This window comes from Mytilus trossulus, chromosome 2 (assembly GCF_036588685.1).
Source record: "Mytilus trossulus isolate FHL-02 chromosome 2, PNRI_Mtr1.1.1.hap1, whole genome shotgun sequence".
Taxonomy (NCBI): domain Eukaryota; kingdom Metazoa; phylum Mollusca; class Bivalvia; order Mytilida; family Mytilidae; genus Mytilus; species Mytilus trossulus.
Window position 1 is genome coordinate 44343782 of NC_086374.1, and position 13567 is coordinate 44357348.

The 13567-nt window shown below is 32.4% G+C and overlaps 2 protein-coding genes across 5 annotated transcripts in view; both read left to right on the forward strand.

The window, feature by feature from the left end:
• Nucleotides 1-13567, forward strand: part of LOC134705788 (uncharacterized) — a 474551-nt gene that overhangs the window by 400373 nt on the left and 60611 nt on the right. The window lies entirely within an intron of this gene.
• On the forward strand, nucleotides 595-10584 carry LOC134707329 (monocarboxylate transporter 4-like). Of its 4 annotated transcripts, none has more exons than XM_063566999.1 (7): nucleotides 595-840; nucleotides 1692-2072; nucleotides 2653-2769; nucleotides 6004-6147; nucleotides 7237-7501; nucleotides 8307-8962; nucleotides 10343-10584. In XM_063566999.1, the coding sequence occupies exons 2-7, from the start codon at nucleotides 1748-1750 to the stop codon at nucleotides 10480-10482; spliced, it is 1647 nt and encodes a 548-aa protein (XP_063423069.1). In that variant the 5' UTR covers nucleotides 595-840; nucleotides 1692-1747; the 3' UTR covers nucleotides 10483-10584. The 4 variants fall into 4 exon arrangements, with proteins under 4 accessions (XP_063423069.1, XP_063423071.1, XP_063423068.1 ...); XM_063567001.1 differs by having other exon boundaries at nucleotides 595-813; XM_063566998.1 differs by having other exon boundaries at nucleotides 597-848; nucleotides 10343-10582.

The following is a 13567-nucleotide window of genomic DNA, read 5'->3' on the forward strand; positions in this document are numbered from 1 at the left end:
GTATAAGAGATGAACATCGGGTTATAAATCTGCTGTCTAGATGCATTAGCGGATATATATCAATTTGCAAATAACACTCCAGTTTTGCCTATTACTACTAATATTTCCCGAGCGGATCTAGGGGAGAGATCTTCTAGTGTATTCATATATATTTGTTACTTGATAAGCATGTAGTAAAGAAAGGATGGCATTGCAAGTTTATGAAGCATCTTGTGCGTGTTACGCAAAACAAATTCCCTTTTTGTAAGAGAGTTAAAATAATGGACCACCCTAATATCAAATTCTTGACACTGTTCCTTTTACCATTGATGATCCGTCCTCCAACTCGTCTGTCCTGGGTAATTGCAGCCTAAGATTGCAGCTTGTATTTTAAAAAACATGACTGAATGTCATGATTTTATATAATTACATGTATGCAGACATCGCATTGGGAATATTAGAATACAGGAGTTCATAAACTGTATATGAAATTTGATACGCACTTTAAATTCGACCTATCTTCTGACCGTCTTTTTCTTCTCATTTAAATTTCTTCAACACTTGTTTCTAATGTATTATAAGTCATACCTGACTACTTCGACTTGCATAAGAAGTAGCATTATCCGGTTTACTAGTTACACATACATCACATTTACATGTATAAATACACACATATATAGGCAGTATAACTGTAATTATAAAGATCGGCGTAGAGTTAGATGGAATTTATAGTTCAAAATGCAAGGCCTGAAAATTAAAGTTGTATCGAGTTGAAAACATGAGATTGTGTATCGATTTATGCGTCCAGAGATATATGTGATTATTAAGTATTGCGTGTAATATCATTTGATTTATTTTCATGTAAGAGAGTAAGTTGTTCATTCATGTTTTACTACATATATATTGTGTTGACATTTATTTTATTTTGCATGTAAGGTTAACCGATGTTTAATGTTATCAGGTGCAGAATATCCATATGAAAAAGCTATCAAGAAAAGCAGTGCAATATTATATATAATAATTTATCGTGTTTACGTATATTCAACACTATAGTAGAGTTAATAAACTTTCTCTGTTTATCTTACAAGATTATAGCTCTACAAACTGAAATTAATGAGTTTTGTGCCTATTTTGTAACCTGATAAACAAAACCAATATATGTAAATGTAGATGTAAATGTATACAAGTTGTCAACAGACTGTACTTTTATATTCAATTTAGATGATTAGGATAGATTTAAATATCTCTAATTAACATTGAAAAATGTAAAAGACGACTGGGTCTAAATACCAATCTTGAACATCACCAGACTATGTTTAAGAATTTTGAAATCCCATATATCTGGCAAAATTAATGCAGAAGATTACGAAAATAGGATGGAATCGGTCGCAATAATTTTTTAACCGCTTGATTGGAATATCACGAAGTAGTATTTTAATATCAAGAAATTTCAACTGAATTAATTCAGTCTCAAAATATGATTTCGGCTTGGATATAGCCTGTTGTCGGATTGAATATATGTATATGAAAAAGAACATTTTCATTTACCTGATAGACATATTATGCATTATGTAATTTCACAAAATGTTTACTCGTCACTATATCAATAGCGATTTTTTATTATTCGGAATTCAAATTGAAAAGTTTGATATCAGTGAAATTTGGAAATCAAATGTGCTGAGATGTATTATTTTGAACTGTTTATTTTGCAGGACTGTTGACGACTAATCTTTAAAGAACTATGCAGGCAGTGACAATCAGGTAGATAATGTCAACTGCAGACGTCAGTTTGCACGAGAAGATAAGTCTCGTTGACATAGTAACCGAAGAAAGCAGTGAGAACACCAGGTTGCACGAAGAAAACAGTCTTCTGAATTTAGCAGCAACTGAAGACAAGAAAAAAGATGAGGCAAATTTATACGATGACATAGACATGATAAAGGTTGATGACGAAAATAAAGTTTCCACGCTTGACATAAGTAGTAGCCTAGATGACGACGATGATGAAGGCAGTGTGAAACAACGACATGAAAATCATGGAAAACGGAAATGGTTCTGTGTCATCGGTTGTGCAATTGCACATTTCGTCTTGGGTATGTAAATCTTTTTTTTTTTTTTTTTTTTTTTTTTTTATAAATTAACATGTTAACATCACGGACTATATGTGGTTATTTTCCGAACTGACGCAACGAATTGCGCAGGACAGAGAAATACCGGGCGTCAAACCTTGTCAGGGCTCTCACATGTACAATTCTTACCAGATAATTAAAAAAAACTTGTATCATATATTTATATTAGCAATATCTTGGACGAGTATATTTAAAAGAGTATTGCCACTTGGAGTATTACTTGCCACTTGGAGTATTACTTCCATGGAAAATTGCATGGGTTGCGCTCTCATGTGTACAATTATTGCCAGATTTCTATGAAAGTATAGTTATATTGAAGATGTATATCAGTAATGTCTAGGCAATAAGCCACAAATCAGAATCCAAACAAATTCATGTAGCCAGAACGTCCTCAATAAGTTTCATCCTGAGAAAACACACCAAACACGGAGAACACAAAAATTAAAAAAACAAACACCAAACACAAGAAAAAATACAAAAAGCACTGAGATAAAAATATAAAACAATAATTTATACAGTACACCTTTCAAATTGACCATTACAGGAGGATTTGAAAGATCGAACGGAGTGCTTTATCTACATATTCAAAAGAAGTTTGGAAATGGTGCTAGTGATATTGCCTGGGTATTATCTCTTAGTGTGACCCTGAAGCTGTTGTTTGGTATGTATCAATTAGATGATTAGAATAGACGACGATTTTGTATAGCAACGTTACACTAGATATAGGAAGATGTGGTGTGAGTGCCAATGAGACAACTCTCCATCCAAATAACAATTTATAAAAGTAAACCTTTGCCTGGAATAAACAGCTGAAATTTAGCCGGTAATCCCCGATTTTTCACAGGACATCATCGGCTGGAAGAGGCACGAAAGATACCAAAGGGACAGTCAAACTCGTAAATCTAAAACAAACTGACAACGCCATGGCTAAAAATGAAAAAGACAAACAGAAAAACAATAGTACACATGACACAACATAGAAAACTAAAGAATAAACAACACGAACCCCACTAAAAACTAGGGGTGATCTCAGGTGCTCCGGAAGGGTAAGCAGATCCTACTCCACATGCGGCACCCGTCGTGTTGCTTATGTGATTACAAATCCGGTAAATAGTCTAATTCGGTAGGTCAAATTCATGAAAGGGAAGGGGATTGTAGTTACGACGTAAGGAACATATCCGATATCATTTGTGAAACGGTTATTCCATAACGGTCAACCAACTCGTGATGGCGTCCGTAAAATTTACGAAGGGATGATTTCAACTTCACCATTTGGAACTCTTGGTTTAATAGCTTCCTTGTGAGCAGTAACCCTCTATCAAGAAAATCATGATAGGAAATGCATGACATGAAATTGACAATGTCGTCATAGGTAAAATTGCGATAAACAGATTATCATTGATCATCTCAACTCGATTGCCTGGAACAATTTCAAAATTAGGCTGTACCACATGATATTCTAGTTTAGACAGTTTTTATTTTAACACAAAAAAGGCTTTGTTGCCGGCTCAAGCGAGAATGGCTATCGAGTTGAGATGATCAATGATAATCTTGTTTATCGCAATTTTACCTATGACGACATTGTCAATTTCATGTCAATTTCGTTAGCGACGCCACGTGCCTGCTTAGTTTCTGGCGATAATTATCCATTTCAAGCGAGAAGCATGATATGAAAAATTTGGACAAATAAAGATCAAAGGAAAAAATGCACAAAAAAAAGCGATAAAAGCACATATTACATCTATGATCATAATTAAATAAAATCAGAGACTTATATTTTAATTTAGATTTATATGACTGTATTCAAAAGTGTGGTTATTGACATTTTTAAAAAAAAAATTTATGCATTGTTTTACTACATATGAGTTTGTCGATATACGGATTTCATATCCTGTTATTGATTGAGGCAGTTGCAAATAAAGCAGCTATATTCAGAACAACATCGTTCCGGAAAAAAGATTTTAATATTCATACTGAATTATTCATTGGTTTAAAACTTTTTCTTCGAAATACGGTGCATCGTTTCGTTTAGACAATAACTTTGATTTTTTTATATACCAAACAAACAAAATGTGAGGCCTTTAGGTCGAGTCCTTCTCAAAGGTGGGACAAATCACAACAGTCCACAACAATATCCTTCAAGTCAAACATACCAAAATTTAGCCTTAGATGCTTGATATTTTATTAGTTGTTAGTTGCTTTGAACTAACTGTCAGTAACTACGAGTACTTTCAGATCTGTACTTAGTGTCTTTTTGTTGTTGGGATATACAAGTACCCGGCCACGTCCACTCTTTGTAGTATTTGTATCCATCTGATGAGTTAAGTCTTTTTCAACTGATTTTTATAGTTGTTCGTTCTCATGTTGTACTCTTACACCACAGTCGCAGGTTATGGGAGTGTTGTGATCCCGCTAACATGTTTAACCCAGATACATTCAGTATGTATTTGATGTCCAAAGTCAAGAGCCTGTAATTCAATCGTTGTGTATTGCTGTGTAACATATTTGTTTTTCGTTCATTTTTTGGTTGTTTACCGTTTACTGGGAAATCGATAGAATATTTAGTATGCTGTACAACATGTACAATACGCTTATGTTTTTTAATGCTCTCGATTATTTTATGTTTTTGTTTTCCAAATATTTTGTTTCTAGCCTGTTGACATTACGGTTTAACAGGTTTTATTGACTTTCCACTTTATTAATTTACGAGTTCCATATTCAATTTGAAAAGTCATCCTCCTCTCAGAATATCAAGTAGTCGTCCAATTTTAATACTTTTCATATACTTTACAGTTTGAAAATCATGGACGTGGCATGTTTAATGTCGTATGTTAGATACAACCCATTCTTAATACAAATCACACAAAATTGACAAAATAACATGTAAATCGAACGAAAATAGCCAACATCGAGATTACATATAAATACACAAAAACTTGTTGACATTAAATGTCGGTGAGTTATGCAACAAGATAATTAATGTTAACATATAGAATGACTTAAACTTTTGTGTTGACATATTAAATTATATTATTTGACTTTACTTATTGTGGGAGAAACGGCGATAATTTGATATCAAAACAAAGAAAAATCGTCTTGTGTTTCAAATATTATGTCACTGGATTGTAAACTTCAGTAACTAGTTATTTTAAAACCACATAGATATAAATATTTTTATAACAGGATATTGCGGTGTAAATCAATAAAACGGAAAAAAAATCATTTGAGGTTAACCCTTACTATTTTTAACAAATTAAGACTAAGAAAGTGTCTTTAAAATATGATTACTGGGGCTATGATTATGATCCTCCTCCCCCTTTTTTAGCTAACATGAAACAAAAGGCCAAGTGACCAATTATCATCACTTAGCGTCCGTTAACTTTTACAAACATCTTCTCCTCGGAAACTACTGAGCCATATTTAAGAAAACTTGTTCACGAGAATTATTAGGTAGAACCTCTGTACTCTGCCTGCCTTCCAATCAATATGACCGGCATGGCTAATAAAGAGCTGTATGATACGGTCGTCGCCATGTTATCGCGTCATCATGCTTTGAATTATTTTATATGATTTTTCAAAAAATATAGTCTCCTTGCGTTGAAACGAAAACCAATCACACAACTTATTTGGCAGGGGATACAATTTCATTATAAGAGTGTTATGTTGTAAGCTACTTCGCGGGTAACTTAGTTCTTATGTATAAACATATTACAGTTAATTATTTGTTAAGTGAATCATTATAAAAAACAATAACCTTCATAATGTCAAGACATTCAGTGCCAAAAAAAAAAGAAAGGTAGCTTTAAAGAAAGTTCTTTACATAATACTTCTTACAGTACTTGCGAAGCAATAATACATTATTAAGAACCATACTCATATTAATAACTTTTTACAGGTCCAGTAGCCAGTATTCTGTGTACGAAGTTTACTCCGAGATGTGTTGTTGTGAGCGGTGCTATATTGTTTGGGATTGGTTTACTGATTTCAGCATTTGTTCCTCATTTTGTAATTCTGTACATCACCATTGGAGTTATAACAGGTAACTTGGGAATTTAATACATCACCATTGGAGTTATAACAGGTAACTTGGGAATTTAATACATCACTATTGGAGTTATAACAGGTAACTTGGGAATTTAATACATCACCATTGGAGTTATAACAGGTAACTTGGGAATTTAATACATCACTATTGGAGTTATAACAGGTAACTTGGGAATTTAATACATCACCATTGGAGTTATAACAGGTAACTTGGGAATTTAATACATCACCATTGGAGTTATAACAGGTAACTTGGGAATTTAATACATCACCATTGGAGTTATAACAGGTAACTTGGGAATTGAATACATCACCATTGGAGTTATAACAGGTAACTTGGGAATTTAATACATCACCATTGGAGTTATAACAGGTAACTTGGGAATTTAATACATCACCATTGGAGTTATAACAGGTAACATGGGAATTTAATACATCACCATTGCAGTTATAACAGGTAACTTTGGAATTTAATAATAATAAAAATGATTAATTGTTTGCATTAAACGCTACTTTAAGATTTTGCAATCAGCTTGTATTGTCAGAGGATGGAATCCCCTTCGTTTGAAAAAAACCTGGCAATTCTAGTCATATGAGATTGAAGTCGAAATCTCCCAGCCACGAGCAGAGTTGGAACTTACAAGTTCCATGTTGAATGCATAGTGATATTAACTATAATATACAAATTAATAAGAAAGAGAAAAAAAAGAAATAGGGACAAATTATCTAACAATAAACCCAATATTTGAATCAACATATAGAATTATGCTTATTGAATATCTTGTATTGACCATATAATTATTTGGTTTTACATGCATGTATCGTCTTGTGTTGCTGTTTGTATATCTTTTGTGTTATTGAAAGGCAGGCGGAGGTCACAAAAACCAACAGTAAGAAGGGAACAGTTATTTAAATAACTTTGTCATACAATATTTATATGAAAATATAAAAAAACAAGAGGTCGTTCCATGGACTCCTATCTGGAAGCACTCAAAACATCAAATTTAGTTATATTCGATACAATTTTTAAGATTTGAACAGTACAGTCTTGTCGTTCCTATATCAATACCACAATGTATTGTAGGTATTGGCAAATCACTTGCTTACCAGCCAGGACTAGTGGTAGTTGGTCAGTATTTTAAAAAGAGACGAGGAGCTGCTGTCGGTTTGGCAACAGCTGGTGGCGGTGTCGGCACATTAGTCTTACCACCGTTGTTTGAAACAATGTTGAATTACTATGGGTTTTCTGGCGGACTCATGATAATTTCCGCCATTGCATTACATATGTGTATCAGTGGAATGCTATATAAATCACCGACAAGGAGAAAGCTACATAGACAGTCACTTATGTAAGTTTTTGTGCATTGCATATGTACTTTATAGATAGAAAAACTAGGCGGAAGATACCGAAAAGGGAGAATCAAACTCAAAATGCTACGAGAGACCTATAAAATAATGTGAAAAAATATAAAAAACGGAAATAGATTCACAAAACACTTATTTAAAAAAAAACCTAAATATTGAGCAACACGAACTGCACCAATATGTGAGTGTTATATTATTTGGACGGATAAATTTTTCCAGTTGCAATAGTCAAATGATCACATACATTATAGCTGTCACCATAGGACTGTTTGAGCCTAATTACGAAAAACATGTGGAGTAAACATTGATAAAAAGTATGATAGTGATTATGGGTGCTCAATTTCCGAGTAGACTAAATACATTTTGAACTTTCTGGTGAATTTGAAGGTGTATATGACTGATAAGAACGACATAGCTTCAATTGTGTTTTTATGTTGAAAAATGTTACAATAATTCATATTCTTTTTTTATCATGACTTGTAACGGATGAACGGGGGAGGGGGATATCTCCCTAAATGATCATTTATTTTCATCTGTTGTTACGCATACTTCTATTTTTTCCACGGCATGGCCGCATGAAAGTTTACTTTCACTTTTGTACACATTTGTATCCTCAGCTATGATCCTACATTTCATGTTTCGTATTCATTATCGCCACATCTTGTGTAAAGACATTTATTTTCAGTTATTTCTGGCCAAGATATTCATTTTTTAAAGGTTTATTTAAAAAAAAATGAATATTGCATACACATCAAAGAATTTTAATCATATCCATTTCTTTCATTGCAGATCACATTCATGCGAACGATTTCACGATAGCAGACTTATTAATAGTAGCGATTTAACAGAATGCCAAATAACGGAAACAGAAGAACTAAATAAAAAGGCGCCAAACAAATATCACAAACTATGGATAGGAAGGTGTCTTAAATCTTGTAATACTGTTAAAGACAAAGAGTCTTCCAGTAAAATGTTAGATTTTTCACTTCTCAAAAGACCGGATTTTCTAATGTTCTGTGTCGGAATAAGCTTTCTAGCTTTATCGTTTAACTCTATGTTAATATTCATTCCACCTCTTGTAAAATCAAGAGGTCTGACTGGTTTACAGGGGGCATATGTAATGTCAGTTGCTGGTATTTTTGACACTATTGGACGAATAGCATCCGGTTTTATATTAGAAATAAAACGTCTGAGAAATTTCCGAAAACTATTATACAATACTGTTATGTTCATGTTAGCGCTTGTGATTTTTTTCCTTCCGTTTACAGTTACGTTTGTTGAATTTTGTGTTGTTGCCGCCATATTTGGATTGCTGATAGGAACATACACTTCTCAGAAGTCCGTGATATTAGTTGATATTGTTGGTTCCGAAGCTCTTAATAGTTCATTCGGAATACTGATTTTCTTCCAAGGAGTTGGGACTCTGATAGGTCCACCAATAACAGGTAAGCTGACATAGTTGTTGTCAAATTTATTTATGGTTAATTAAGTAGTATAAGGAGATATAGCATGATTATTATGATTAAAAATTAGACAACTATCAACCTAGGTGCAAATGACGTGGATTTGATAATTATATGGCCTTCAACAATGATCTAAATCCATACCATTTAGTCACTTATAAAACGTCCCTACATCATTGTACATGAGAAGATGTGAAAAATTTCAAGGCTTGATTTTTTTTAATAATACAATGAATGAAAAACAAACCTTACAAGACAATTTGAATAAAAAGAAGTACTAGGTAATGTGTGCCAAATAGAAACTCTATGAAACTTTTAAAGAATTATTTGAAGTAAACATTAAAAGAAGGACTATACGTGAATTGACGTATACTGCTTTCATTAATGGTTGTTCCTGGTCTGTTTAAGTCAACTTTAGATTTAGCTTTGAAACACTAAAACCTCAATATAGAATTGAAAAAAAATAGTTGTTGATTATATTTGGAGAGGAATATTTTTGGGAAGCGGTGCCTGAAATTATAGTTGTTGAAGGATGGGGCTAAATCTTTGCTTTTATATTTATGAGCTTCATGGACTCAATATGAATTACATTCTGTAACTCATTGAATTGATTATGAAATCACGGACTCGTCTGAATTAATTGATATCCATAAATTATTTTTGAACTGACCTTGGCGAGCCATAAATAAACTAAAGATAATGAATTCTTGCCATGAACCCTTTTAATTACATTAATCTCTGAAGATCAAGACGAAAGGACAAGCACCTGCTTAAGGATACATACATCAATCAGTATTGTAAGAGAAGGGGTCACGATCTTTTCTACTAAGGTCACCAGTTTTATAGACCTTTTTATACTTCTGTTATTACACTGTTATTTAAAAAAATATATATTTATGTCTTTTTTTAGTTTTTGAATTCACTATATTCTGTTTTCTAATTTAAGATAATTTAAATTCCTTTTATCCGTATCAGCATTTTAAATTTACTATCATCTTTTTTGAGCAAAATCAAAAATGGAAAATCTATCAATAGGCACCTTTTGACATGAAATTAAATCGTACAGAGGACTTCAAAGCAAATATTTCACTTGGAACACTGTAAAAGTATCTAAACATTTAAAGACAATATTTTTTTAAAACTGATAATATAACATTCAGAGAAAATGCAACTATGGTCAGTTCATACAAGACAAAATGGCACAGATATTGCATTAGAAAATATTCTGCCCTTTAGTAGCATGAATACACACGGACTCCAAATGACAGCAAGAAGTGAGTGACCGTTAATAAGCCCACTATTCCTTACAAATTCTTGTTTAATCAGATATTTGTTCTGTCACTATGCACTTTATATTTTCAGGTGTGTTTAAAGATGAATATGATTCCTATGCTGACGGATTTTTCTTTATTGGATCTACGACATTCATTGGTGCTTTTATTTTATTGCTAAGCAACACTGTAAAATGTAACAACTGTAAACCAGAATTCTCTATCAAATAAACGAGTTTTAATAAACCTTATATTCTTTTGAACCATGAGTGGAAATATTTGAAATACTTTTTTTATGTAAAGGTAACAATAAAAGTGAAAACCTACCATCATCATTTTTGTGTGATTATGGCAATGAGTCTATATTTCGGACCATATGAGTATATGCATATGGTTATAACTCATGACCATACGCGTTACAGTATTGTTCAAACACTCATATGGTCCACAACAGCTTGTTATATATCATATACTCCGTGTTGACCTTTTTGTTTGTTGAATATTTTGTTGAATTGTTTCATTAAAATTTAAAAAAAAAAATAGTTCATCTTCAGAATTTGCAGTCGGAAGATCGATAATTTCGTTGGAGTGGCAGCCATTCGTCTTTACCTTCAGTACTTCTTAATAGTAAAGAATTCGAAATATTCTACAAGAAACAGATAGATGTCTTAAACTTGAACGTTTACAAAGATTGATGCAAATATGAAAGCCTAAAAACTAACTTTTTAAAACATAGTAGTTAATATTGTTTTTATACCTTTTGATAACATTAGCACATTTAAAGTTTATTTTTTTTAGTAAAGATAGTGGACAGCACAACAGACCAGCCCAACCACCCACATGACTCCCCCTCTTCATCTCTCAAAAAAAACCACCTTTGAACATCACATGGATCAGGTAAATGTAGTTTAGCTGAAGTATATATATGAGGCACCCCATTCCAACTAATTTTACCATTTTTTTAATGATATTTTGTGCTGTTATACCACTATTCAACTATTTAGCGCCCACACACATGTTTAATCCAGCCAAATTATATGTGCTGTTAACCCAAATCACGAGCCTCTAAATTATTCGTTATTGTTGATTGCAATCTTTTATTTTTGTTTTGTCATAAACTATTTTTTTTTCGTTTCTGTTTAAATGATACCCAATTAGCATGTCAGGACCTTTTTATAGATTTATTGATTTCGCCTATTGTTGAAGGATTTACGGTACACATTGACTGTCTTAAAATTATATTACATCTCAAAGCTTTATATTTAAACAGACACACAAAGCGATGAGTTTGAACTTTCAAATGCACGCAAACCACCCACGTTGACTATCCGAATCGTTAGTGGTTTAGTAAGTCACACAAAAAAAACAACTGCACAATTATGCTACCACTAGGATGACCACAATCATGGTACTACTTATGGGAAGACCACACACTTGAACGAGGAAGTAAAATACAAAGGTTATATGGCTCTTTATCTATTGCAAGAAACAATTTTTATTGATAAAATTAATGGTTCCAAATGTATTATAACAGATGAACATTTTGACAATGTATGAATCTCAAGACTCTCGAAACCAAACTATTTAGTAGTATTGGCGACAGGTCAAAGATTCCGAACTGTGCAAATTTATTATTTAATTTGCATTAACGTGACTATTCAAAAAAGGATGTAATGATAATTCTACTGATAGAATGATCGATTCTAAAATTTCTAATTTTAATGATCTCAAGTTAGGAAGCGAACACAAAAGGAAAGTTGAGATACTATTTACGTTCTTTAACAATGGATATGAATGTAAAACGTATGTCAAGCTTCCAACCGTCAAGTTTTGAAATTCGCATATAAATTATGCAATTATGGATTAGATATCTAAAGTAAACTAACACCAATGATATGTAAAAAAACAGAGAAACATAATTCTACATTCACACATGCTATTTAATAAACAAATCCTGTATCGAAAAGAGGATCTATAAAATGTGATATTTCGTCTCGAAGTTGACGTCATTCGTTTTATGCTTACGGAGATAAGAATGTGTGTTGCGTAAAAGTCAACGGAACAGCAACGTAGAATACGGAAAAAAGCCGAAAGATACATATAGGTGAAATGTCAGTATCGTTATCAATAGAAGATTGGAATATTGATAATTATGTCCACTGCAAAAACGTATTCCAATATCAAATTTTATTTATGTATAAGATACACCAGCTATGACAGCACAAGTAATCCGCGATAATGTTAAAACAATACATACAAATAAACTAAAAGGCGGAATATGACTTTTAAGTTCATGGTTGTAGCATGACAAAATTATTAATAAGAAACCGAATGCCTCCTTTTTATAACTCTATAGGATTGTTAAAGCGTTGATCGTGTGCACATTTTAAGAAGTAAGACCTTCCAAGGTATATACAAAAGTGCTTCAGGTAACGTTTTTACACCCGAATGAAATAATAAAAATAAGCATTGAAATCTTCCATAAAAACAAACAGATATGGTATGAAATAACGCTTTCAATTGGGGTTCATATACAATTAAGCTTTGTATGGTATCATTTTAATGTAGCTACTCATTTTAAGTTACTTTCAAAAGAAACTTCATCATGACGATTAATTAACTACAGACAATCAGAAATATATTTTATTTACTTCATATTATACCTTTTGAACTAAAAATTATCAACTGATTGAAAGTTGATGCACATAAGGATAAAGTAATAGAAAAAGTGAGAAAGGCGATTTTTGTTCTATTCCGATGAAATGCGAAAACTGTGCTTATTTCTTTGAGTAAGCTGCATTAATAAAAAAATATATCAAATTGCAATCTTTAAAGTCATTTGGGTCATTCTTCAATTGCACCTGGTGATAAACTAATAAAAGGCTATCAACATCCCTGATCCTTTCTTGATCAGTGGCTGTCACAAAATATTTTATTGGAAACACACAATGCATAAAAGGACATAGTTGATCAAATATAAATATGTTAGCCAGTCTAAATGTCGCACTGGTTGCATTACACTTATCATGATAAGCAGCAAAAAAAAACAACATTCTCTTGCAGAGTTTTTAACACCCGTCATTTGGAGAGCTATACCAAGAATTATAATTGATGTTAATTCCGATATATCTAATATTTTATCCTTGATATGTTCTGTAACTGTATGTGATAACTGACAATAAAGCCCATCTACATGATGTAATGTCCTTTTGGTGATAATAATACAGGAAACGCAAAATGTGCAAATACAACGGGATGCATAATAGTATATAATAACTTATGCACTTGCTTAAAGCATAATAAATTACACTTAATG

Coding starts and splice junctions, on each gene's coding strand:
- LOC134707329 (XM_063566999.1), top strand. CDS start 1,748: ATGTCAACTGCAGACGTCAGTTTGCACGAGAAGATAAGTCTCGTTGAC. Junction 6,148..7,236: donor CACCATTGGAGTTATAACAG/GTAACTTGGGAA, acceptor AATGTATTGTAG/GTATTGGCAAATCACTTGCT. Junction 7,502..8,306: donor CTACATAGACAGTCACTTAT/GTAAGTTTTTGT, acceptor CTTTCATTGCAG/ATCACATTCATGCGAACGAT.